At 44.1% G+C, this 27,168-nt stretch overlaps 5 protein-coding genes across 5 annotated transcripts; 3 read left to right on the top strand and 2 right to left on the bottom strand.

Moving 5' to 3' along the window:
• Positions 1-421: 421 nt before the first annotated feature.
• Positions 422-5,517, bottom strand: LOC136422443 (D-beta-hydroxybutyrate dehydrogenase, mitochondrial-like). Its single transcript, XM_066410215.1, has 7 exons — positions 5,303-5,517; positions 4,407-4,631; positions 3,662-3,814; positions 2,922-3,027; positions 2,046-2,158; positions 1,188-1,318; positions 422-601 (listed from the first exon to the last, which is right to left on the bottom strand). The coding sequence occupies exons 1-7, from the start codon at positions 5,508-5,510 to the stop codon at positions 422-424; spliced, it is 1,116 nt and encodes a 371-aa protein (XP_066266312.1). The 5' UTR covers positions 5,511-5,517.
• Positions 5,518-11,434: 5,917 nt separating this feature from the next.
• On the top strand, positions 11,435-13,260 carry LOC136422442 (D-beta-hydroxybutyrate dehydrogenase, mitochondrial-like). Its single transcript, XM_066410214.1, has 5 exons — positions 11,435-11,655; positions 11,793-12,017; positions 12,359-12,511; positions 12,735-12,840; positions 13,134-13,260. The coding sequence occupies exons 1-5, from the start codon at positions 11,448-11,450 to the stop codon at positions 13,258-13,260; spliced, it is 819 nt and encodes a 272-aa protein (XP_066266311.1). The 5' UTR covers positions 11,435-11,447.
• A 414-nt stretch (positions 13,261-13,674) lies between these two features.
• Positions 13,675-14,747, top strand: LOC136422651 (D-beta-hydroxybutyrate dehydrogenase, mitochondrial-like). The gene is made up of 2 exons (XM_066410480.1): positions 13,675-13,827; positions 14,047-14,747. The coding sequence occupies exons 1-2, from the start codon at positions 13,711-13,713 to the stop codon at positions 14,212-14,214; spliced, it is 285 nt and encodes a 94-aa protein (XP_066266577.1). The 5' UTR covers positions 13,675-13,710; the 3' UTR covers positions 14,215-14,747.
• A 258-nt stretch (positions 14,748-15,005) lies between these two features.
• On the top strand, positions 15,006-18,227 carry LOC136422650 (D-beta-hydroxybutyrate dehydrogenase, mitochondrial-like). The gene is made up of 7 exons (XM_066410479.1): positions 15,006-15,248; positions 15,387-15,611; positions 15,745-15,897; positions 16,208-16,313; positions 16,553-16,658; positions 17,008-17,133; positions 17,348-18,227. Exons 1-7 carry the CDS (start codon positions 15,041-15,043, stop codon positions 17,525-17,527), a joined length of 1,104 nt encoding a protein of 367 aa, XP_066266576.1. The 5' UTR covers positions 15,006-15,040; the 3' UTR covers positions 17,528-18,227.
• Positions 18,216-27,013, bottom strand: LOC136422648 (calcium-activated chloride channel regulator 4A-like). Its single transcript, XM_066410477.1, has 13 exons — positions 26,766-27,013; positions 25,697-25,848; positions 24,231-24,373; positions 23,712-24,007; positions 22,999-23,247; positions 22,494-22,618; positions 22,139-22,238; positions 21,560-21,841; positions 21,092-21,316; positions 20,499-20,781; positions 19,622-19,786; positions 19,143-19,367; positions 18,216-18,912 (listed from the first exon to the last, which is right to left on the bottom strand). Exons 1-13 carry the CDS (start codon positions 26,940-26,942, stop codon positions 18,473-18,475), a joined length of 2,862 nt encoding a protein of 953 aa, XP_066266574.1. The 5' UTR covers positions 26,943-27,013; the 3' UTR covers positions 18,216-18,472.
• Positions 27,014-27,168: the final 155 nt, after the last annotated feature.

Here is a 27,168-nt window from a genome sequence, read left to right as displayed (position 1 = left end):
CACCAAAGACAAAACCTCTGTACGCGAAATGTCTGTATGATATTGTATTCAGACAGCAACACCTACAGAGTAGAGCTGTAGTCAAGCCTTCAAGCTCGAAGCATTCAAGCTGAGTTTAGGTACCTTGTTACATAATTACATGCTGAACTGGCTTCTGTGAACTACAAATATCTTAGTTGAACGAATCTTGCGGCTTTTAGCAAACCTTCCTTCGTATATGGTCTCTTCCAAATATATCAACGGGTGCAGAACCTGTCATATCTACTAGTTTCTGATAACTACTGACGTTCACATGGACAGTTTTGGATGTTACCAATTTACTATTCATATAAGTCACAAAAGAAAAGTAATCAATGATTCGATATTGTCCATTTTCGCCACTAATAACTGACAAAAAGTACTCGGGGTTCGGAGAACTGTTCTAGTACGTTTTCTGCAGCATGGCTGGTTTGGGGTCGCCTTCCTTCTCAGCCAGTAGTGTCGAGCCAGTCCACCGTGTGGGGAAGTAGCCCAGCCACATCCACGTCACGTAGTCCTCAAAACTCGACCCGACCAAGTAGCTATGGGAGGGGGTGGTCAGGGTGACGGCGTCCGCCATAGCCTGCAAAGTCCATGTCAACAACGCTGGTTGTTTAGCAGTTGACAGTTATCAAAGATAGACGGAGCAAATACTGGGCATGATTGGAAATTGCCACTGGATACTCGGCTGCAGAAAGAGATTGTAGCTAAGTCCCCGGGTTAACGCAGTGTTGCCTGACCCTAAGTCTCTAGATCTCAGTATGATCTACCACTAGTACCAGTTCTATGGCTCTGTTGTCTCAATCTACAATCATCAAGGACTCGGAGCTTTTCCGATGCGGCCTACACAAACCCTACCGAGAAATACTCTGCTTAACCGTGGTTGAGATTTTCTCTTGTTTTAGGATTTTTATATTGGTTAAGGTATCAATGAATTTGTCTTACTTGACCAATTAGCGCCCAGATTATGATTCTCCAATATGGCGGACATGGTCAGGGCTATGGGGGCATGTACATGTACAGAAACCTGTTGTTTGCTTGTTTTTGCAAGAGAGTGATTCTTTTTTTCGGACACTACTGAAAATGTTTATCCAAGACCAGTGCATTATCATTATTATTATTATCATTATTATGTGCTTTTGATTGATCTATACAGCAAATCTTCTCACGTCTATCACAGCAGTTGGATCCCTCGCCGCCCCGTTGCCATGGACGTACATCCTCAGCTGTTCCATCTTGAGGTCGAAGTACTCCATGCCATAGTCCTCCCTAACCACCTCTTCCATGTTGTTCCGCAAGTCTGTGTGATCAACAATTGTCAATATGCAGAATTTACCAAATGCCGCCGTAGCTTTACTTTATATGTATACAGCTTTAAGATAATTGAATACACTTCTATCGCTAGAGAGTCCCATTATGTCTTCACTAAAGCTAACTTAAAGCTTATTTCCCGTTATATTCGTTATATTCTATTCAACGTAAAGCAAAATAGAAGTTTTGGGAGAGAACTGTGACTACAATATTCGTTATTTATTTTATTTTTATTGAATTGCAACATGCAATACAAGAAGATCCAGGAAGCAATAGCCAGCAATAGCAATAGCAATTATAATTATAGCAAAACGGACTGAGGACATCATGTACTGACAGGACTTTTGAAAACTTAAAACACTTGATCAATATCGAGGGAAGTGAGCCCGGAAATGACCACAGTAACTGAAATTAGCTGTTCAATATTCGTTAGATACATTATGAAGAAATAAACTGTTCTCCAACTAAAAAAAAAATTGACTTACCAATTTGAATCGTTCAGAGACCGGTTTTGTTAAGGTGGTGAACAGTCATAGTAGAATATTTGTTATGGCAGATCAAAAACATTCAAAAATAAAGCAAAGCTCTGGTGTTCAAAATATACAAAAACTACAACTACTTCAGCTAAGAAAGTAATCCAAATTTACAAAATGGTACGTACTGTAGGCTGTGTAGAAGTGCAAAGATCTACTACATGTAGTAAACATAAAGCACACGCCGCACCTCAACAAAGTTATTGAAGACGGCGGGCAAGACGATATCTGTAGCCCGTGCAAAGCTGCCAGGCTGCACGATGACGACTTTGACGCCCCACTTATGCATCTCGTATCTAAGTTAGGGATGATATATGCAGATTAAAGGTCATGCAAGGCAAAGATGTCACGTGACCTGTGTAACCTTTGACGTCCAGGTCACGGGACTATCCAGAGCTGAAGGAAGATGGCGGGTGACATCTGAAAGTCTTCTCACAAAGCAGCTTTTAGTCGTGTGTAAGAGTATGATGATGATGAATGGTTTATTGCGTACACAATCTGACCATGGCAGTCAACAGACTGAATTGGAGTCAGACGTTACAAAACGTTAAAGCATTCTAATTCGTAATATCTAATGACAAATTCAAAATCAACGAAAGTTAAAAGAGCGGCGTGGTGCACGGAAGTTAAAAGAGCGGCGTGCTGCTAAAAGCAAGGAATAAGCGTTGTTACCCTCGAAACGACTTGTGATGTTAATAAAAAAAGAATGTAAGTATCGGTATCGTGTTTTCACAAGGGGTTTGTTCATCTCATGTCTGAGTTAGAGGTGACATCAGTGAAGTTGACAAAACGGACCATCATATTTTGACATGACTTTTGAAAACTTAAAACCCTTGACTGATATCTAGGGAAGGAGCCCGGAAATGACTGCAGAAACTGAAATTAGCTTTTTTAAGTTTTATTTGTAAGTGCATGAAGGCTTTGGTCTCGCACTTCAAATGGTGCAAAATTATGAGTTTTCTAATATCCTGTTGTTTATCTTATAATCTTTTTAGAAATGATATGATTCCTAGGTGGTGCATTATATCTACAACAAATGTTTAACTGAAGTATGTTTACCTCAAGGCATCCGAGAAAAATTCCACGGCTGCCTTGGTCATAGAGTAGGCCCCAGCCATCGGAGCTGCGTGAAGCCCTCCAACACTGGAGATGTTCACAACTCGTCCTGTGGTGGGGAAAAACATCTGAAGTCTGGGAACCTTCAACTACCTACAGGAATATCAAGTTTTGTGTAAAAGGTTTAAATAGGTAATCAACAGCAGGAGTAAGTGTTATGTTTCTTCAGATTCCAGTATTTTTTCTGAATACAAGGCATTATTAGTATTGGCAACTTGATATTTAACTTGGAATAGGTAGCAGTTGCATTACGCAGCAACAATATTCTGCCCCCCCCTCTCCGACTACTCTACAGATGAATTAAGTCCACGTGTAAAATAGCTATCAGATAAATACTATATACCGCAACTATTGGACAAACTTCAATGTGAGCGATATTAAGAAATATCGGGTTGATCATATGATAATTATTTTTGATATGTGTTTCTGCTAATTTCTAAATACTTGTCAATTTATAGCCTTTCATTTTCCAGTTGCTTTGGGTCAAAATTGTTTTTGATCTTGGGCAATCAATCTATCATTCAATAATTCCCATCATGCATAACGCATGAGACTAAACAGGGAGCCCTTAATTTGTGATAACATTTCACAAAATTTGGTCGCTTTGATTTAGTATTTATGAAAAAAATCAGAGAATAGCACTAGCTTCTACTGTTGAGTACTCAGAACAAATTATCACCCACCTTTCGCCCTGCGAATCAGAGGTAAGAACGCCTTGGTGACCCGCACGGTACCGAAGGTGTTCACTTCCATCACACGTCGGTAGGCGGCGATGCTGACCCACTCTATATCTCCCGGCTGCAAAACTCCAGCGTTGTTCACCAATGCGTAAAGACCTTTACATGTACGAGTAAAGTGGCAAAGGAACAATGTGAAATGAGATGTATGGAAAACACCGGATGTATAGAATCCAATAGTGCAATCTAAGTCCCAAATTGCATAATTTGCATCTAATTGTGTACGTCTCTGTCTAAGCTACCTGAACGCTAAATATCATGGAAATCCAACGTTTCCTGATCATTAGTTACCTGCTTTCAAAGACCTTAACAAAAACGACGCTGCAGTTTCAGAGCAAGCCCAAACCTACACCACATCCGAAGCTATAATAACAAAATTAATCCAAGACTTAAGAAAAGGGAATTTCTGCTGCAGTATCAAGGAAAGCTGCCAGGAGGCCAATAATCAACTTTGACCTTTGCCTCCCAATGAACCACATACCCAAAAAATAAAATTACATTCAATAATTTTCTTATTTTATTACTGGACACACTATGACACAGAGACAGACAAGCAAACAAATGCACACGCACTCCGAAAACATTCCTTCATTTTCACGGAGGTCATAGATATATGATATATTTGCTAGCCGTCATGACTATGGTACATTTTTACGACACATCACTCAATAACTCATGAAAAATCCCTCACCCTTTGACCCCGTCGGTAATCGATCTTTGACTAGTTGAACAGCGGCCTGCACCTGTCCATCATCGGTGACGTCTATCTGAACAGTACTCAGCCTGCTCGAGCACTCCGCCCGGAGTTCCTTCGACCCCTCCCCACCACTGTCTGCCAGCAGACAGCCGGCAAACACCGTGAAGCCAAGAGAGTCCAGGCGTTTGGCAAGTCCAAATCCGAACCCACTGTCACAACCTGTTAATTGTCATAAGAATAAACATTAAAGTAGGTCAAACGTCTGGCAATACTGCACAAGCTACACTTTCCAAAAATGAGGTTTGATAGGCCATAGGAGACAGTCACAGTCACAGCCTACAACGGTGCGTTCGTTAAGTGGAAAACGTACCTAAAAGGAAGTGGCATAACTCACATTGAGGAGGCATAACTATAAACTATAACGATTTCTATCAAGTGTCCTTCACATTTCAAATCATTGTCAACATTTTCTTGAAAGCGAAACGGTTTTTAACATCAGTGTGTTAGGAAGGAGAAAACCACGAGTAAGCTAAGGTAGAGCTGTGTGGTCAGAGCTGTGCGTGTCATTTCTGGTGTTCCATACGCCATTAAATCTGCGAGGACATTGCGAAAATATTTGATGAGTACTCGCCTTGTACGTAAGCAGAAAGAAGTGGTAAAAAAATATACCCTTCTGCCTACGGCGAAGGCAATAAAGAAGTGGTTGCTTGTCTTTTGGCAGGTCAGAGAGTACTGCTCCTGATTACACCTGCACATCTATGGTCGTAGCTCAATTCTCCGTGGTTCTACCCTACTGATCGTCAAAGGGGCGTCGCACGTAAGAAAATTAGGGCAGTGATTGTATGCATGTAAATGATTTATATTGAGCTGTGTTGGAGTCAAAGTCCCACCTGTAATGAAGACAGCTTTGCCGTTCCCGCTCACTCGGCTCTTCGGAGCCAAGTACAGAACCACACAGTACCCCACTGAACCCAGTAGTATCCCTGTGCATAGGTAGTACAGGACAGGTGCACAGTGGTACAACAACAGCAAAAAGCCTGAAATGGTGGTCAAACCAAGCAGACTTGTACAGTAGAACAAGTGTAGTGGCTTCAACATGGTTACAACCTCCCCTGGCCTACAGTACTGACCTTTGAGGTGATCCTTTTATGAAGACAGCTAGTGTTAACACTCAGGCTTGATACTGAGGCACGTGATGGCGGGCGGATGACCATAACTACTGTCTACTGTTATTAGTTAGTTCACCAATCAGTGCTAACGATGGTATTTCATTTGAAGGGCCGTAAAAACGTGTCTTTTTCACCTCCGAGCTCCATGAAAAATGGGGGTATTGCTTTTAATTGATTATGGCATTTGCATACAATTTACAAAATGGAGGTATGAGGTCGCCGAAGTCTAGTATTATTGGCAATAATGATGAGAAGGGCTATCCATAAATGAAAAGATGTAACAAGTTGCCCGATCCATGACGGCGAAATGACAGAGAAACTTAGGAGCAAAATGTTTGGTCTTGACGTGTGTTGTGGCAAAAAAAGGCTCCTGGCCGTGTCACATGTAATTTGAAAACGACTAGTTCCAAACATTCGTATTCATTAGTTTTTGCACAATCATTTTTCATAAACTCAATTACAGTAAATGAAATTTTTTGTCGTGTATATTCAAAACGCATGTCTGCACACGTGAACTTTCAATCACGTCCTCTAGACAATTACGGAAGAGTTATTACCGAGAAACCACATTGTGTTTCCCACAACAACAGTACTGAGACGGAATTGGCAAGAACAGTTTTGACACAAACTTTGCAACAGTAGGTCGTGCTTTCCAGAAACACCGTCTGAATCCCACCACAGGCAGCCGCAGCACCCCTCTTTCAGAGATGGAGATAGAGGAGACCACTACCGAGGTTGCTACAATGTCTCCCCCGCATCCTAGCCAAGACGCCGGGCAGGGATCCTCCCACGACGTGGGCGTGCGCGTGTTCGTGGGCGTAGATGAGAACCTTTCGCGAGACGGTAGGGTAAGTCGGGCAGACGGCGCTGAAGAAGCGGCCGTTGAAGACACCTCGTACGCGCGCAAGATTTGGGCTGGCGAGAAGCCGCTGGAAACATCTCCAGGTGTTGAGGAAGGTAACAGTGAAAGAATGCGCGTGCCTGGGCAGTCCGAATCAAAAGGTCCGGCCGGCAACAAGCCGCAGGAAACCGTGGTGTTTGCCGGTAAAGGCGACGGTGGCGAGAGAGAACCGACGGTCTCGGTACGTCCGGTCAGTGCCAAAACACAAGAACCACCACCAGGCGCTGACATCGGGATAGAAGTAAGGCCCGGGCCAGGATCGCCGCACGCGAAAGATCCCAGCGGTGCCGAACCGCAGGACGAGCCGCCAGGCACCGAGACCACCGCCGGTGATGGGGAGGAGGAAGGATCGGCTAAGCTGGACGGGCCGGACCCTAGTTTGGCTGCAGGTTAGTACTCTGTTGGCTTACTAAATCCCTCCACACGCAAACGGAGATTCTATTTAATGTCAGTTTGCGTTTTGCGGGGGAATTTGCACATGTGCTCCAAATATTCTAGCAGTTTACATTTATTGCATCTATTTAGATCTATTTGTTTGTTTCTTTGTTTCTTTCTTGTTACAATACTGTAGCATGTTTTTTTTTTCTATATTTTAATCGCTGTTCGAATGTAGGTGATGGCGTTGTTGTACGTTTTGTACCCTGTCCGTTTGTTTTCTTCCCTTTACTTTCTTTTGCTTAATCTTAAACATAGAACTTCATCTTCTTGCCAGTTATTATCAAGTTGATTTTACCTAACACGTTGCCATGGTAATATTCCATTAAGATTCACGGCAACACGCCTGTTTATGTCACAGTCATTTCGAGAGACAAGACCACCGTGATTGGTCGGCTGTTCCGTTGTATGACGTCATGCCCTCGGCCTGTCTACCTTGTCGTCACGGCCGTCGTCATGGCGACGCTGATAGCAGCAATCTTCATCTGGATGCACCTCAACACCCAGCATGCCGCCGTCACAGTGGTACGTAATTAGATAACATCCTTGCAGGTCCTGTCACTCTAAAAGCTATAGTTTTGTTTTACTTATTCAGAAAACAGACAAAGTAGCGAAAGATACAAGTTGTGCGACTTATATCCTCACCGCCAGTTGCACAGCATGAAAAATGGTACAGAACAAGGAAACGTTTGAATAACATATTAAGCCTTTTTCCTATTTACCCTGTAGATGTTGCAGTTGAAAAAAATCTAAAGTTATGAATTTTTAGACGCAGGGTCAAAAATCTTGCACCATCTAGATGTGCAGTCAACATTCTTTTAAATTTCATTGTCTAGTCTTTGTCTTCTACTTTGCAGCCACCCATCATCGGGTCTGCTGGCACCATCTCTCCTCCACTCATGATCACCCGGCCTGGTCGTGCCAACCACGCCTTTACTGCACGGAACCGGGAACATGCGAACACGGTAAATATGTTTAAAAATGGCCAAAAGCATCCTTTTTTTATGATCTCAACGCCAAGCCCTAGACGCGCAGATTTTTGTTTGTTTCGAAAGCTTTGGCTGTATAAAGTGTTTTCGTTCCTAAGTCATCCTTCAGTAAGACATCTGGAGCCGCATAGTTCCCGTTTAGAACTTGTTTGGCCTGTCATTGGCATCGCATTCACATGTGGACTTGGGACAAACTGGTGCATGATGCTGCAAATGATCAAATCTAACTCCACCATTGTGGGTTGTTGTTCTGCAGGCTCGGCTCAATCCTGCCTCCGGAAGTGTGGGCACCGACAAGACGGCTACAGAACTGACTTGGACCGAATCCGGAAGTACATACAAACCAGAAGCTACAGGTCTGCCTGAGACCGGATCCGGAGGTACCGGGAAGCCTGAAGCTACAGAACCGGGTACCGATCCCGGAAGCGAGAGTACCGGTAAACCGGAAGCTACAAAGCCAACTGGTGCCGAGTCCGGAAGCGAGAGTGCCGGTAAACCGGCCGCGGAAGCTACAAAACCAACTGGTACCGGATCCGGAGACGATATTCCCGGCAAGCCTGAAGCTACAGAACCGACTGGTACCGAGTCCGGAAGCGAGAGTACCGGTAAACCGGAAGCTACAAAACCAACTTATACCGGATCCGGAAACGAGAGTACCGGTAAACTGGAGGCTACAAAAGCTGCTACGACCGATGCGACCACCTACAAGACCACTAATGGTAAATATGATTGATTTGAAGGCTTAGGATAATATTTTGCTTCTGCTAGATGTGTAGCACCTGAAGATAACAGAACGGCTTTTGATTTAAAAATCAGCTGTCTCGTCAAATGTAGACATCGTTTTTACATGGATTCCTCTACCTTTATGACTTTTTGCAGCAGCTTCCGGATCCGGAGATGACGGCGTCGCAAACGAGACGGTCGTGTTCGCCGTTCCGGAGCTGTCCGTCATGGGGCGCCCCCTAGCAGCACGCGGCGCGAGTGTATCAGACGGCCGGGAGCTGTTCCTGTCGGTGACGTTTGCCAGGCGAGTCAAAGTGTACAGCATGAGGGGTGTTCCACGCCACGAGTTCCGCACCGTGGACGGTCCCAGCGGGCTGCCGAGGATGACGCCGGAAGACCTCGCGGTCGACACGGCGGGACATGTCTGGGTGGTGGGGAACGTCCAGGGCCGCACGTGGATCGTGCGGTACAGCAGGCTCGGGCGGGTTCTGGGTAGGTTCGGCCTGGACGAGCTGTTCTTCAACTGGCGCGGCATCGCGGTGGACCGGCGGTCCGACCACGTCCTGGTGACTGGCGACGGCTACACCGCCGTGCAGGTGTACCGGCCCGACGGCTCGCTCGTGCGGAAGTTCGGGACGCGCGAGATCCGCGCGCCGCTGAGGATAGCCGTGAACGAGAGGGGAAGCGTCTTCGTCTCCGACGCCGGCAGTCACACAATCTTCGTCTTCACCCGCCACGGGTGGCTCATAAACAAGATCGGGGGTTACGGGACGGCAGACGGCTTCCTGAACCGCCCGCAGGGGATGTGCATCGACCGTGCGGGGCAGCTCATCGTGGCGGACAAGGAGAACCGGCGGGTGCAGGTGTTCTCCTCCCGGGGGGAGCACGTCAAGACGGTCCGGACCGGCGGCCTGCCGATCGCCGTGGCCGTCGGGCCCGCGGGCCAGCTCGTGATCACCAACGACGTGTATGGACTGATATATATCTATCCTACTTATTAACTACAATCACCGAATAGTAAAAGTTCTTTTATTCACACCCAAGTATTTACATGAGCCAACGCATCATCTCACCATTGTTATATATCTATGATACACAATACTCTACATTTGGGACTGCATTGGTAGCAGTAACACCTAGCATCAGTGCACATGTACAGTGAACTAGTCAGTATTGCCCTGATGAAGATGACAGTCTTCGAAACGTTGGCTCATGTGAATACTCGGTTGTGAATAAAAGGACTTTGCTATTCAGTTATTTTCCAACCTGATGAAATCATTCACGGATACAAAATCACCGCTCCATATCTATATATCGCTCACTCAATTAATGAATGTTGCTCATAGAGACCCTCTCTTCAACATCGACCGGGGCCTTTCGTGCTCGGTCGGGAGAACCACACGAGTCTGTTCTGATAAGCGTATTGTTGTCGTTTAACTGGGAAATGATTAGGCGATATTGTCGGGTATAGACCACAATCCAATGATCTAGAACCTTATTATTAGCGAGAGTAAGCGCACATGGATTAAACAGCCGGGACGCGCAAAGCGTCATGGGATTTCGAACTGGTCAGCCGTAAATGAGGAAGTCATTGCTTGATTTATAATTCAATGTAAGCATGGAATTCTGCCAAAGGAAAGAACTATTGCATAATCAAAAAGGCAAGATAAACCAGAAATATACAGAACATTTCCTGGAGGTATGAAGTCTCTAAACTCGTAATGTAGTTGTATCTACAGTGCACATATCCTGTAGTAGCTTTCAGCAAATATCTATCGCAAGTTTTTAGATGCAAAAATAGAGCCATAAATGGGTCAATACGCTCTCCTAATGTTTGTGTAATTTGTTAATTGCGCAGTTTATTTGGTACTGCTAATCCCAGCACACATTACTCCGTCGTCTAGTCACCAAGGCCTCCAAAATGATTACACAAGTTAACATTCAACTTGACACAAAATGGACGCGGCCCTTTGGGTCAAATATCGCCGTTAGCGATGGGTGGTTAACTGACTGATTACAAAGGTTATATGAGGACATATGATGATCAACCTCTTGCCATCACGTGCCTTGACCAATATCAAACTAGTGTTTACACTACATGTCCTCATGAAAGGGTCACGTCAAAGGTCGACATTGTAGGCCAGAGGAGGTTTTAACCATGTTTAAGCCACTACACCTGCAGCTGTTCTACTGTGCAAGCCTGCATGGTTTGACCACCATTTCAGGCTTGTTGTTGTTGTTGTACCACTGTGCACCTGTCCTGTACTACCTGTGCACGGGGGTACTACGTTATTGAATTGACGAAGGCTACGAAAACAAATGAAACTGATTTAGTAGTAGTTTTCTGCAGCATCGCAGGTTTAAGGTCGCCCTCCTTCTCGTTCCTCTCTGTAGAGTCAGTCCACCTCGAGGGAAAGTAGCCCAGCCAGGCGTGGTTCAAGTAGTCCTGAAAGTTCGACCCACCTGCTAAACGTCTCTGTTACAGGGCATGCCATACATATCTTGTTGCCTAGCCACTTCCCTGCCCTATAGCTAGACTATACAATGATGCAGAGATCGAGTACTCATGCCTACATGCCAGCGACGTCAACAAAAGCATTTATTTCGTTTGGAGTTTCTTGAATCTTGATCGTTACCACGACGTGCCATTGCTAACGGATTATTTTAATTATCACTCGAAGATTTGACGTCTGTGGTTGTTGATCTATTTTCTATCAGTGCAGCTAGTATCGCGACGTCCCGTGGTGCAGATCAAATATTTACACCTCTGTGAGAAAGCCGGGTCAAAGTTCACATTCACACAGAAAGAGCTGTAACAATGTTGAAACCACTACACCTGTTCTACTGTGCAAGCCTGCTTGGTTTGACCACCATTTCAGGCTTTTTCTTGTTGTTGTACCACTGTTCACCTGTCCTGTACTACCTGTGCACGGGGATACTACTGGGTTCAGTGGGATACTGTGTGGTTCTGTACTTGGCGCCGAAGAGCCGAGTGAGCGGGAACGGCAAAGCTGTCTTCATTACAGGTAGGACTTTGACTCCAACACCCTCAGCCATGGATATGTTCACATTTGGTCCCCTATCAATTTGTTTTAAAGTTTTGTAAAGTATAGTCAGTTTGTCATGACGTCACCAGCTTGAATATTCTATTTCATAACAACAGGTTGTGACAGTGGGTTTGGCTTTCGGCTTGCGAAACGCCTGGACTCGCTGGGCTTCACGGTGTTTGCCGGCTGTCTGCTGGCAGACAGTGGTGGGGAGGGGTCGAAGACACTCCGGGCGGAGTGCTCGAGCAGGCTGAGTACTGTTCAGATAGACGTCACTGATGATGGACAGGTGCAGGCCGCTGTGCAACAGGTCAAAGATCGACTGCCGGCTGGGTCAAAGGGTGATTATCTTACGCATACTATCCCATGGACCCATCTGTTGGCAAACGCAATACAAGTATACAGTGAAGCTTTCTGACCTTCTCCTATGCCTCCTCCAATAATGATTTACCCAGTAACTATGCCATTGATGGCCTTACGGGAACTATGTTTCCAAATTAAAAATGATCATTGAAGTAACAGTAAATGGTCGTTTTTATCACAAATTCCTTGCTGAAGTGTCTGATGTAAAGACAATTGTCATTGTTTGGTCACAAGAAGAAGGCACACCTCAATAGTGCCTTCACCTTTCTATTTGAAGACACACGTATACTGTTCGGCTCACTCCAACATATTCCAACAGGACTTTACGCATTGGTGAACAATGCTGGGGTCTGGCAGCCGGGACAGATAGAGTGGGTCGGCATCGCCGCCTACCGACGAGTGATGGAAGTGAACGCCTTCGGTACCGTGCGGGTCACCAAAGCGTTCTTACCTCTGATTCGTCGGGCGAAAGGTGAGGCATCATTGGTTCAGACTCTTTCTGTGTCTGTGTCTCTTAATGAGCATATCTTCAACTTGCGGAAAATGAACTTTTTGTTTTATTATCAAATACACTCAGTCTTACTAAACTAATGCAGTTGGGATGCCCCTTGGCGGTAGAGAGTTACAGAATGGTGTAGTGACTGTCGAAAGGTCTTCTAAATTGGTGTTTAGATGTTGTTCTCCGCCCTGTCTAGGACGAGTTGTCAACATCTCCAGTGAGGCGGGCCTCCATTCACCCCCGACTGTTTCCGCCTATCACATGACCAAAGCAGCCATTGAATTTTTTTCAGACGCACTCAGGTATATGAACTATATTTCTGTTGTATGTAGCATCAAAGTCTTTTTTATGTGTGCACATATTCTTAATCATACAAAATACTATACTATTTTACCTACGCAAAGACAATTGTAGAACCTAGAACCTGCTAACTTAACCTGAATAACTACAATTAAACCTGTCTACCTTTGTATTTGTGGGAAATCTCCATAGACTGACAGCGGCAGATTGGCGTTGTACTGCGTTTCATACTCCTTGAATGATACCATTGTATCTTCGTTTTTCATCACATTTACATATATCATCGGTAACACAGGCATGAGATGCACAAGTGGGGAGTTAAAGTCGTCATCGTACAGCCTGGCAGCTTTGCACGGGCTACAGATATTGTCTTGCCCGCCGTCTTTAATGCGTTTGTGGAGGTACGTCGTCTGGATCATTGACGAAGACGATATTGTTGCTCAGCGTTTTAAGTTCCCTTCAGTAACTTCCTAGATTGCCATGGAATAGTAACTTTCTAGTTGGCTCTACACACCACGTACAAGAGGATGAGTGAGTGAGTGAGTGAGTGAGTGAGTGAGTGAGTGAGTGAGTGAGTGAGTGAGTGAGTGAGTAGTTTCGTGGTGGACCGATATCTACAGGACTTCGCTTTGCCGAGAATGCTAAGCTTCTACATTTAATTGTGTAACTAAAATTTAGCAGTATGCTAGTCACAATACATATATCTTCTGTTCAGACTCTGAATCAAATATGGCAAGCCAATGAAAACATAATTTAGAAGCAGAAAGATATACTATAACAGGGTATTCCTTTAACCTTGAGTGTTACTTTCTTAGTTATGTATATTAACGACGCGGAGGTACATTACTGTTTCACAGAACCTGCGGAACAACATGGACGAAGCTGTGAAGGAAGATTATGGCATGGAGTACTTCGACTTCATTATGGAGCAGATCAGGTCTTGGCTTACTAGCGGCGGCCAGGCAAAGGACCCTACCCCTATCATAGATGTGAGTAAAGTTTGGGTCTTTTCTGATAACGTTTTGCACAAACTGACGTGCTAAAATATATCATTCATATATATATGCACATTAAGAAACGACATAGAAGTTCATAGTTTATGCTGATATTTGCTAACGGTTGCTGTAACTCTACGGAAACACCAAGACAAACACACAGACAGAAAACAATACCTCCAACGGAGGTAATTACTGCCATTCTATTTGCAGGCTATGGTGGACGCCATCACCCTGACCACCCCCTCACATCGCTACCTGGTCGGGTCTAATTTTGAGGACTACGTCAACAAGACCTGGCTGGGCTACTTCCCCACACGGTGGACTGACTCCACAGAGAGACCTGAGAAAGAAGGCGACCCCAAGCCAGCAATGCTGTAGAAAACTATCTAGAAAGCTAAACAAAATTCTTCAGCCCTCGCAACGTTAATTGCTTAGCTATACGGAAAATTTTCAACACTGGCATTTTTAGATTTTCTAATTCCCTTTGTCCTTTTAACTGAATTGAAATTTGGTGATTTTCGGAACTTTACATGTGAACGTGAGTATTCAAATGAATATGAAGCTATCAGATATATGTTATTGTTGTAATAGTATTAGCATGATACGCTTAACATTAAGAAGGATTAGCAAAGGAAGAGTTGTTCAAACGATAAAGTGTTTACATTCAGAAACGTGCAAGTGATCATCTTACTATGTTACTATAGTCGAACTTGCTCGCAATGCTTCGAGTTCGAAAGTTTGAAGAGAACCTGTGAAGAGTTTAAAAGAACTCTTTTCGTCAGTTGCTTCATTCTGGACACGTACGGGCAAAAGGATGAAATAAAGGTTACTACGAGAATCAACGTAATATTAAACATATCAAACGTCTCTATTACAGGGTATGTCATACATTGTTAGCTAGCCACTTCCCTACTATACCTAATACTATACAATGATACAGAGGCCGAGTACTCAGTATGCATGCATACCAGCGACGTGAACAAAGCCTTTATGTCGTTTGGAGTTTCTTGAATCTTTATGTGTCCACGACCTGCCATTGTTAACGGATTATTTGCCTTATCACTCGACGACTTAACGTCTGTGGTCGTTGATCTAAAAACTGTTATCAGCGCATATCGCGACGTCCCGTGTTGCAGCTCAAATATTTACACCTTTGTGAGGGAGGTGGGTCAAAGTTCACATTCACACAGAAAGAGCTGTAACAATGTTAAAGGCACTACACCTGTTCTACTGTGCAAGCCTGCTTGGTTTGACCACCATTTCAGGCTTGTTGTTGTTGTTGTACCACTGTGCACCTGCCCTGTACTACCTGTGCACGGGGATACTACTGGGTTCAGTGGGATACTGTGTGGTTCTGTACTTGGCGCCGAAGAGCCGAGTGAGCGGGAACGGCAAAGCTGTCTTCATTACAGGTAGGACTTTGACTCCAACACCCGTAGTCATGAATATGTTCACATTTGGTCTCCTATTAAAAGTCATTGTTGAAAAGTTAAGTTTGTAAAGTATAACCAGTGTCTGACTAGCTTGAATATTTGACTTCATTACAACAGGTTGTGACAGCGGATTCGGATTTAGACTTGCCAAACGCCTGGACTCTCTTGGCTTCACGGTGTTTGCCGGCTGTTTGCTGGCAGACAGTGGTGGGGAGGGGTCGAAGAAACTCCGGGCGGAGTGCTCGAGCAGGCTGAGTACTATTCAGATAGACGTCACTGATGATGGACAGGTGCAGGCCGCTGTGCAACAGGTCAAAGATCGACTGCCGACGGGGTCAAAGGGTGAGAACTTCGCTTGGTAGCGAATTCGCATTTTTTACTTTTGTTTCCATGATAAATTGTTCATCTTATCTTATTCATGACCATGCATACATAATTTGCTTGATACACTCTGCACTCTGATACTTTCCTTCAGGTCTATACGCATTGGTAAACAATGCTGGAGTCTTTCAGCCAGGCGAAGTGGAATGGGCCAGCATCGCCGCCTACCGACGGGTTATGGAAGTGAATGCCTTTGGCACCGTGAGAGTCACCAAGGCGTTCCTGCCCTTGATTCGTCGAGCAAAAGGTATGCGTTCTGTTGTGTTATGCTTTGCAGTGTTGTGTTGTGTTGCATGAGGTTAACGTTGTGTTGCGATTCTCTTATATACTTACAGGTTTGACTTATGTAAAAAAAAACGTAGTGCTTTCACCGGCACCCATCAGCGCCGCTATGTTCGAATTGGCCATGGACGTCACGCAGACGCCATCTTGAGTCTGTTCCCTATTGTTACGTCATATCTTTAGAGCAGACAGCCCTTCAATTTTTGTCCACGCCTCGGGGGCGTTGCCGATCATACATTGCTAACATCTACTTCTATCATAACGCTACAATCCAGGCCGAGTTGTGAACATCACCAGCGAGGCAGGGCTTCACGCATCCCCCGGGGTCTCTGCGTACAGCATGACCAAGGCCACTCTGGAATTCTTCTCTGACGCCCTAAGGTTAGACACTTATAGATAAAGAATAAGAATAACATAGTTGAGAATGATTTGTTTTTGGACGACGGAGATATTCATGATTGATGAATGGACTGGACTTTTCTATCCTACATGGATATTTCTTTAGTTGCTAGACATTACTGTTACCTTCACAGCTTGACACCCTTGTTGTACATCCACTGCACTCTGACAAAGACTGTTTTGTCCTAGTTAACCAAACAATCTTTGCTTCCTTTCCTCAGACATGAGATGCACAAATGGGGTGTGAAAGTCGTGATTGTGGAGCCGGCTAGTTTTGGGCCCTCTACTGGTATCACCGTGCCCGCTGTCTTCAATAAACTGGCTTCGGTACGTTTAAAGCAACATTTGTTTCATTTCTACATCCGTCAGAGCGTTCATTGTAGGATCACTCTTAATACTTATTTGTGAATTCCGAAACAATAGATCTGTATTCAGATCCATATAGTTGCACAAGAGATGCACATGGTCACCGCCACGGGGGTATATAATGTAGTGTACATGGAAAATGTTTTGAACTAGGCCGCCACTGCTTTCTTCCAGCTACAACACCCTCGGGCCTTTCGTGTCACATGACATGTATGACCTTTGACACCCAGGTCACGTGACCATTCAGTCAGAGCTCACATTTGAGACACATTGTGGTGCTGAAGATGACCATTGTTATTACATTGTACAGGACCTTTGGGCTAACATGGAAGAGGTTGTGAAGGAGGACTATGGGAAGGAGTATTTTGACTATCACATCGAGCGACTCAGGGCCTCCACACAGGGGGAGCGCAAGGACAGCACCCCTGTTATAGACGTACGTCTGAAACACGTTTGCAAATATGTCGTTTCTGCATATCTACCTGCCGTTATTTCTTTGCATTCTTTTTTATTCATCGTTACTTTTTAATGTACACCCTTGTTAAAGATCAGACAAATATAGATGTGTAACAGTAAACAGTGAAATTAATGAACAGACATGTGAATATTGAAATACTAATAACGCCGAATATTTACTACACTATTTTTAGGCCATGGCGGACGCCGTCACCCTGACTGACCCCTCCCATCGCTACTTGGTCGGGGCGAGTTTCGAGGACTACGTTAACAAGATCTGGCTGGGCTACTTCCCTACTCTGTGGACTGACTGTACAGAACGTCCAGATAGGGAGGGAGAACCGAAACCAACCATGTTGCAAAGCACTCAGTAGTTAGTTACCAGAAGCTACTTTATGATCCTTTATATGTCAGCAAAATTCTAAACAGATTAATACACATGTAGCATAGCAATCGCAGATCAATTACCAATCATTGAAATATTTGTCAAATATGCACTTAACTGGAACGAGTGGCAAAAGCCTATATTCAATCAGCAAAACTTTGAATGGCACCCTTAGAATGTTTTAGTTTTCTGTCTGACCAAAATTCCTACTGATATTGTGGGAATTTTCTAAAGATATTAGATGTAAGAAAAATGAATTAGTAACACATGCATGGTTCATGATAAACTGGATGTTTGGCATTGTTGTGAAAATATCAATATTTCATATGTTAAAATTAGCCTATTCTTTCAAACGATGTCCCTCAATGTTACTAAGTGTTAAAGCTTATCATTGAGCTTTCTTGTTTTAAACTTAGTGACATGAACATGATTATTTTGAATGAGTAAGTAAGAAGACAGCGTTGTCCTCATCAACCAGCAAGGTTTATGATTTTAAAATCCCTATAAGATTAAAACAATTCACTAAATTATCTGCCAGTCGCCTCATAGAACAAACAAACGTGTCTTGAAACCTTTAGACAACAGCATGCTATTTTAGCATTGGGTACAGCGTCAAAGGGACACAAACAATACATTCTATCACGAAAATTCACAACACTCTCAAATAAAAACAGGACTACAGTTCAGCATCTGCATTTATTTGCACACTGGTTTTGCCATTTCATCTACCTACTCCAACCCATGTATCCTGACTTCCATGGCCATATAAACTAATTATAGAATTGTCAATCATTGGTTATGCAAAGACCCCCAAATGTAGCTTCATTACTTACGCAAATACGCCACAAATTCAAATTCATTTAGATTTGCAGGAATTCAATTCGCAGTAAGAGGGAAAGGGTAAGGTAGAATTCTGTAAAGCAATAGCCTGTAACTACACGTTAGGATTATATCCAGAATTGTCGTAAACCGAAGGTTGCTGGGCAGATTTTGCCTGCTTGGACCTCCTGCATTTGCAAAAGATCAAAGCCAAGATGGCGGCCAAAATGACCACGCCAAGCACAGAACCAACAATGACCAAAAGCATCGTATAGTTGCCATAGACGGGCTCGGGGATGTACTCGAGATTTGCTGTCACGATGTTGGAGGGGTGTCCACAGTTGTCCGCTTCGTCGCACATGCGCACTGCGAAGACGTACGTGACGTTGTCGCCTCGGTCTGGCACATGGATGACGATGGTCTGCACGAAGCCGGGTTCCGGTGGTGACGTCAGGCTTCCCTGCAGCACTTGCGAGTGGTTGACTGAAGCTGAGCCGTGAAAGTCGTCTGCGAGTTGGTAGAAATGGCGACCGTACCGGATCTCAACATAGTGGGCTGATAAAAAAAAGAGGATGATATACATGTAAATTTGTCGTAATCAAAAACTTACAGACACACGTGTCTGACCCGATGTGACCATAGCTCTACATTCATTCCGTCAATGCATCTCCCTTTCTTCTGTGGTAAACAGTAAGGTGTAGGTACTGAAAAACTGCTTACTTTTTTTTATATGTATAAATGATAGCCATACCATCAAGCATAACAGAAATACTTTTTAAACACACCTGGCCCTCCTTGATCAAAGTCGTCACCCAGAGCTGTCCAACTAAGCGTCACGGTTGCGTCAGCGTAAGAAACTTCCACGACCGCCAGGTCATCCACCCGAGATGGTGGGAGCATGTCACTGTTGACGCCACCACTGGGGACCCCTTGTACTTCAAAAACGCCTCCTGTTGTCATGCGCTGAAACTGCTCCAGTGGTTCTCGTTGAACGTTCCCCCCGTCAGTGTCTATAAAGAAATAAGCAAACAATGGTAAAGCATAATGGTTCAAAATAGTTCCCTGTTCCCTAAGGTAATTCAGATCAGCTGCTATATAATCAGCTCAGTTGTTTCTCAGTTAATAGAAATGTCATCCATATAAAATATGATATGATATAATATGTATTGGTATGGTATCTCTTGTAGACTTGGACATGTTGCAAAAATTGACAAACTGGTCATCAATGGTCGTTCTTTGATTTTGAAGAGGACACAATCTTTACCTGGATTCAACGGCGGTGCACCGTTTCTACGTCCACGATTGATGACGATGTATTCTGCTTTCCCCTGGCTGTTGTCGACCCTTGCGGAGACACCGTATCGACCGTCCGCGGAGAAGTTGAAGAAATACCGGGAGTAAATACCGTCATTCTTCGACAAGTCAGCACCTGAGAAAGAAAAAAAGTAACGATAAAGATTTTACGATTCGGGCCGTAGCACCTTAACATCACTGACACAAATAAAGGTGGGCTTGGTCCATCAATAGATTAAACTTAAGACAACATTGTTGATGGGTTTCTACTCTACCATACTCGATCTACATATCATTCTGTTGTATCATGTTCTTAAACTGATCTCCCATGGCACCCGTATTCTGTCATCCTTTATGGTAGACTTCTTTCCCACCAACGGTCAGTTATATCTAGAACTGATAATCGATGCGCAGAAAATTTGCCTAGAATAATCATATCTTGTAGATTCCAATTTTACTGCTGATCTGCCTGCTGATGGGAACACTTCGCCACGCGCCACTTGATGTCATTCAATAAAATGGAAAGTTATATCAATACTAGAAAGGCAGCAATTGTACACATTCTTATGTAAAATTGCCCTAAAACGTTTTTGAAAAATAAGTAATTCTGAAGTGGCCGAACATCATTTTTAATGCATATATAAAGGAAATGCCCTTGTGCCAAATTTCTGCTCATTTGGCCCCAAAAAAAATTTAAAGGAATCGATTTGAAGATTTGACAGGAGACGAGGAGGAGGAGAAACGTCAGGAAAAGCAATATATTGCACTCCTCTACCTACGGTATGAACTATGGAGTGAAATATAAAAAGTCTATTTGGAAATTGAAAAGCCTTTTGAAGCGTGTTTACCTGCGCCGTTGTCCAGGAGCGTGATCTCTTCTATCTGACCATTGGGCGGCTTCTGGATGTTGACCATCACGACAGCTCCAATGACCGGCAGATACCCCTTCCGTACCGACGCGAAGATCTTCAGCGCCGTGGGCTGGGAGGAGGAGTAGGTCAGTGACACGGTGCTGACCTGAGCAGTAACCTTGATTGGTTCGTTGTCGCTGATGGGGTTAGAGGTCACGATGGTGGTGATGTCCTGGTCACTCGGGCCATTGTTGGTGATGTTGTAGGTCCACTTTCCTGGCTGGATGTCAGACAAAGGAAGTAAAGCATAGAATAATTGGCAGAACAGTGGTTAAAGCCAAAATTCGGATGGTGTAAGGCGACGATTTGGATGCAATTCACCATGCAAAATAGGACTGCCATGACAATATGTCAGGAAACTCCACTATATTTTTTTTTCAAGGTTAAGCTTTTATATGTACCATACCGGTAAAAAGTCAAAGAACGATTCAGACCCCTCTGTGTCGTTACAATTCATGAAGGAGAAACCCGATAGAATCACTAGGCCATAACAGTTACTGCTTTCGCGTGGATTGGAGTGATACCCTTACCGATGCTATGCCCGGAATCTCAATGGTAATGGTGCCTGATTTTACGTCATACATCGGGCTTCCTTCCGTGATCACGTGGCCAAGCGGCGTCTCCACTTTTACCCTGGGGCGGCTTCCGTCGAGCCAGGAGACGGAAAACGTGGTGTTCTCCCCCACACTGTTGTCGATAAACACGTCGTTGACGTAGCTCTCCCGACCACCGATGGTCTTGTCTTCACTGACGAGCTGTGTCGTGATGATAGGCAATGTTTCAATCGCAGTGGATTATGACATCTATCAGAAATCGACAGTATCGCCCATACAAAATTTTAGGCTATAATAAACAGCTTAACTGTGTTTGAGCCCCGGGGCCCCATAAGGAAGTATCACGGAATTTCGGATGCCCGTTGTACAGCCTTCATCGAGTTCTGATGACCAATCACTTTTCGACATGTGACTTTACGTACTCGTGGCGTCATCAACACTGACCTTCACTCCCTTGCCTCCAGCTGTGGTTTCGAACGTGGTTGTAAAAGCGTCGTCCAAGGTCGCAGAGTCGTCAATATCGGAGAAGAACGATAGGCCCCCTGTCTGCAGCGCCAGGCTCTGCAGCAAGGCGTCGGCGTCTGCGCTGAAGGCGATCGTAGCGACGATGACTTCCTTGCTCTGAAGTTCTGGTATGACATCTCTGATGAATGGGGCTGTAGTTTCCTTACCATCCGTTAGAAGGAGAATAACACCACCTCCTGGCTGTCCTACAGCTTCGAGTGCCTTAAAAATGAATGGAAGGGGGTATGTACCTCAAAAAGAATTCAATCAATAGACAGCCCGATCTACTTATCATCAAAACACACCAACGCCGTTGGAATAATCATGCATATCTAGTCTAAAAAAGCGAAATGTCCTTGCCGATTTTGATTGCAGAGTCTGTATTCACTTGATGGCCTTCTACCCTTTGAAACCTTGAAATCTGCACATTCTACTAAGCGTTTAGCTTTTCTAATGAAGATACTTTGTGAAATCAATTGAGTTTCTATTGACATTTAATAGAATTTAGCCAGCACTTACCTCTATTCCTTTGCGAAGTCCGCACCCAATGCACGTACCACCGGTAGCTCTAGTAGGAAGTGCGTCGATCAACTCATCGCGGACAGCCTGAGAGGTGACACTGGAAAACGAATATTGTCTATTTTCAAGAGTATTGATTTGTGTGGTTTGTCTTTGCTATAGGCTGTTGCAGTATTCATTCAGTTATTGTTCAACATGTACTGCCCAACTCGCCTGTCTCTCCACCAGCAAAGACAGTCTCACACACAACTATAAGACACATGTATACATAAAACACGTGCATGGAGAAGGAAGCATGCTACAATGACTAGCAAAAGACCTGCACAACTGCCATTCAAAGAAGCCGAAGTCATACCTCACTACCCGATGTTCTATGGAAGCACTAGAGGAAAAGGTGACCACGCCCACCGAGGTACCGAAGGACACTGTGCTGCGGATGAACCTGGTCGCCACCTGATGCAGCCGGTCGATCGGTTTACCCTGGGGAGCACAGGCAATGCTGTTTAGGCAGGTCATTAACGTATCTTAACAATGATGTTCAAGCTGCACATAATATAATCTTACAAAACAAATGACCTGTTGTTAAACTATAGCTACCCACAAATTAATCGTTCACAATGGGCCATCTGTTCGGACTGGTCACATATCTATCTTTGATATTATCTTATCTTCCTTGTATTTGAATGAGAATATCCTTGACATTAAGGAAGGAAACTTAAGCTGAAGTTAGAGCTTCGCTTATAGCAGATTTTAATACAAAAGCCAGGTATTTATACGGTGTTGCAAACAATTTCTGCATTTGTGGTCAGGATAGACTATCTAATATGACGTGCTTCCCTGGTGTGTACTTCAATACTCACCGACATGCTTCCCGACACATCCAACACCAGAACTATGCTGGTAGAGTCGCTCTCCTGCAGCAGGACGAAGTTGGGTACTGTAGAGTCGACTTCTCTAGGAGGGTTGGCTCCATCAGCGAAGTCCTGGTGCTTGTTCATGACGTCCCAGGCGCTCTGACCTTGACACATGACATTGTGCTTGTTGGGCGCCTCGCGGTTGTGGAAGGACAGGGGGTCTCCTGACGGGTCACTGTGGCAGAAACCGGTCACCTGCAAACAAAATACACGATTCTTAACACTGGCAACTCTTAACCCTACTTTGACCAGACAATAAGTGTTGTGGAGTCCATTCATTTGTTGGGTAGTGTATTCAAAAATGCACAGAAGCAAAAGAAAAAAAAAGTTTGAAAATTAGACACATATAATGAACGTCATTGTGGTAGAGAAGACCATCATCTAACATAGGTTGCGCTAATTACAGCCTTACTTTCATAATCAATGAGACAAGATGAAAATGATATGTACATTATAAAATGAAAATTGTGATAATTATGATGATTAAATAAGATTCCATAATTCCAGCGTTTTCCGAAGTCATCTCCATAATCTATGATGAAATGTAAACATGGAATTCTACCATAAAAGCTCTAAATAATAAATGGAGGCATGAGGTCTCCGAACTCTTGTTTGATTAGAAAATCAAAACCCAGCCTACAAAACGTGGAGAGACTCACGTCGTCAAGGAAGTGCATGAACATGTAAGACCCAGTCGCTCGGTTGCCCGAGAAATCCGGATAGAAACGGCATTCCGGCTCGTAGACTCCGGTTGCGGGGATCAGCTGACAGTCTGCCCCGGTCACCATGTGTTTGTTATGCCCGGCAACTTTGGCAGAACACCTGGTGGGCTCGACGCCGCCTACCGACGCGCGGTAGAAGTGCGGGTACGACTCTCCCGAGGCACCATCGTCGAAGCCGTACTCGTCATAAAGACCAAAACGGAGATGGCCCCACTCGTGGAGGAACGTTTTACCTTAGGAAAACATAAATTATCTATTTAGGCTCTCATTTTACATACTAATGTGTTTTAGAAAATGAGGGAGCCGGGTCACTTTTCTGCAACCATAGAAGTGTGATTGGCAGATCTGTGATTGTTACGCGATGGTTTGCTGGAAAATATATCTATGTAAGCATACAACTTATAGATAATGTCAGCGCTGAGCTTATAGTTTAACAAATATGGGAGAATTACATACCATTAGGACCCCAGTACGTTTCTCCATATTCCTTGTCCACCACGTATTTCGGTGTGAGGTGCATGTAGTCGCCTTCCTCCCCACATCCTCCCTTCTGTTGCACATACGGATTGTCTTCGTATAGAGGGTTTGGCAGGTCAACTCTGGAAGAACAAAGGTGTTTATGAATAGATATTTATATCAAAAGTTCTTCAATAAGGCTAAAAACCGGTACGGCTGCACCATTTCGGGCCAGTACAACATGCAATTACAAGTTCCACAAGAAATGTGTTTAAAGAATACATGATTTGCATAATTTATGTGTGATGACATGTCCTCAACCTAGATGACATATGTCAGAACGATAAAAATCCCATTATTTACTACTAGTACTAACCTATTGTAAAAGTTTTTTTATCAAATATGCACAGGTACTAATTTGCATAAATCATATCTGGCGATGATTATCACAAAGGTCCCAAATGATTAAAAAAACGTGCACAGGAGTCTATCGGTTCCAGTATATGACAGCACAAGAGAGTTGAAAATGAAACTGCTGTTTGAGCAAAAATCCCTTTTGAAGAATTCTGTTTCTGGACGCAATATTATAACTATCTATTTGTTTTCTAGATTAGACATCGTGTGAAGTAAGCTTAAAATGTTTTTGTTCAAAAAATAGATTAGAACTTTCCAAAAGCTGACTGGGCATCTAAGGGATTGAGCTGTTTTCATTTCCTTTTTTTCTTTTTTCGCTAGCTTAGAAAGTGCAAAACGGTAAGAGTGAGGGTCTCCAGTAAGCTAAAGGGCTATTATGCTAATTGTTTTACACATACATCCTAGACACGCGCACTTTGTACCATGCAGGTATTTACTGAGACCTGTACTTGTGTGCCAGCCCCAAACATATGATAACGTGTTATTGCTAAACATGTCCGGGCCTGAATCTGAACCGATGACCCAAAGCTGCACCCACTCCTATCAAACAGTTAGCTATTAACTATTAGCTATTACTATAGGCAAAACTATATATATATATATATATATATATATATATATGTGTAGGCACAACTGCCGTAATGACGTATCTTACGACATTACTGTTATACTCTCATTCTACTACGGAGGCGACCTCGATGCGACCGTGCTGCGACCTAAACTTTGACAAAGCGCTCAACGAATTCCATAGACGAAAATCGACTCTTTTTACGCTTTGTGTGTTTTGTTGTCTTTTTAGTCATACTTTAACATTTTGCATGACATTTCCAATCATGAAGCCAAATGCAATTATAAAGCAACGATATCGCAGCGCGATCGCCGTCTAGTGGTATGGGGCCGTAGGCAAACTATGATTTCCTTTTATGATTGGCTTTGAATCCCCGTCCTCTATACGCGTAAGAATGTTGGACGAAAGATTGGAGATATTTTTGTCTAAAAGTACAAAAAATGTCGGATATAAAGAAGAGAATGGTTAAACTTAAGACCTTCACCTGACGTTAGCCCGTTCGAAGGTCTCGGTCCCGGACGGGAGGTACTCGGGTTTCTTCGTCCAGGTCCTCGGGATGAGGATCCTGACCTCCTTGAAGAACGCGCGGTTCTTGGTGGCGACGTACAAGTCTCGGGACGCCTCCGTCAAAATTTCCTAGCGAACAAAAATAGTGTGACTTCAATTTCAGAAAGCACAAATGCGATTGTATATTCGACATAAATGCGAATCCGTGGGGTGGCCCTGACGTTTAACTACTCGAACATGTACGTTTGTAGCGCTACTTTCGCAACACATATCATGACACATTTTGTATTGACGGTGGTTTTATAAGAACATTTTTGGTGAATAGTTTCTACACTACCCTACGTTTTCATAATCATATTTTGTTATGGTTTCATAATCTGGCAACAGCATTGCATCAGCTTTCTTTGCACATTGTACCTTGCGTTCATGTGGGAACTGTCTACGTGTTGTTTTCGCATGACCAACACCAGGCATTGAACAAATATTACTTGGTTTACGTTCCTGTGGTTTTGAGGCATGCTCGATTTTTGTGTACATCTACCCATACCAGTGAAATGTCGTGAACGTGTCAGCACTTTTGTCTTATAAGCTGTGTTGTGTCGTGTCTCTACTTAATCAACACGACTGAGCTACTGATTGCGCAATACAATTGTACCACCATTCGGTCACGAGGTTCCGACAAAAGGTGTCAGTCCAGTACTTGAAACCAGTAAAGCCATTCAATGATTCTAGAATCACAAAGTAAAGTTGTGGTCGTGTGGCGTAACGGCAGGGTTTATGGCTCAGAACCCAGCGGTCCCGGGTTCAAATTCCCTGACGCCACCCAAGGTGTGACCTTGGGAAAGCCACTTTACAAGACTTTCCTCACCCCACCCAGGTGTAAAAACGGGGACATTGTGTGTGGGTCACGACACCAGCAATAGCTGTCCGTGTCCCATGTGTATTGCACTGTTGCAATTCTAATAAAATCAAAATCAAATCAAGTTGCAGGGAACCTGTAGATTGTAGCTGTGTCCATGAGGAAAATGAGCTCTACGAAAACTAACCTTCAGCCTGTCCACGATCCGGTAGTCTTCAGAAACGTCCTCGTGAATGGCGACCAGCACGTCCGTGTACTCGTTGTTCTGTAGTTTGATCTCGTACGGGCGGTTGAAGACGGCTTGGGAACGCCACACAAACAAGGACATTAACACGATCGAGCGTATCGCGGCCATGTTCGTCATCAACGGACAGGAAACTACTAGTGCGTCCTGACTACTGATGGACTAGTTAGGCAAAGCAAAAGTGAAAGGAGGAAGACTTGCCCATGTGCAAGTTCCGTGTTCTGCCACGCCCCAAGTACGTATGTACTCACCTGACGACCGGGTAACCTCTACTTCGTAACGTCGTTGTTTGCTTGTGTGTTGTTTTCGTCTTTTCAGTTTACCTTTGCCACTTGTGATGATCGCT

Source organism: Branchiostoma lanceolatum, chromosome 17 (genome assembly GCF_035083965.1).
Source record: "Branchiostoma lanceolatum isolate klBraLanc5 chromosome 17, klBraLanc5.hap2, whole genome shotgun sequence".
Classification (NCBI taxonomy): Eukaryota; Metazoa; Chordata; class Leptocardii; order Amphioxiformes; family Branchiostomatidae; genus Branchiostoma; species Branchiostoma lanceolatum.
This window is presented reverse-complemented; position numbering and strand designations above follow the sequence as displayed.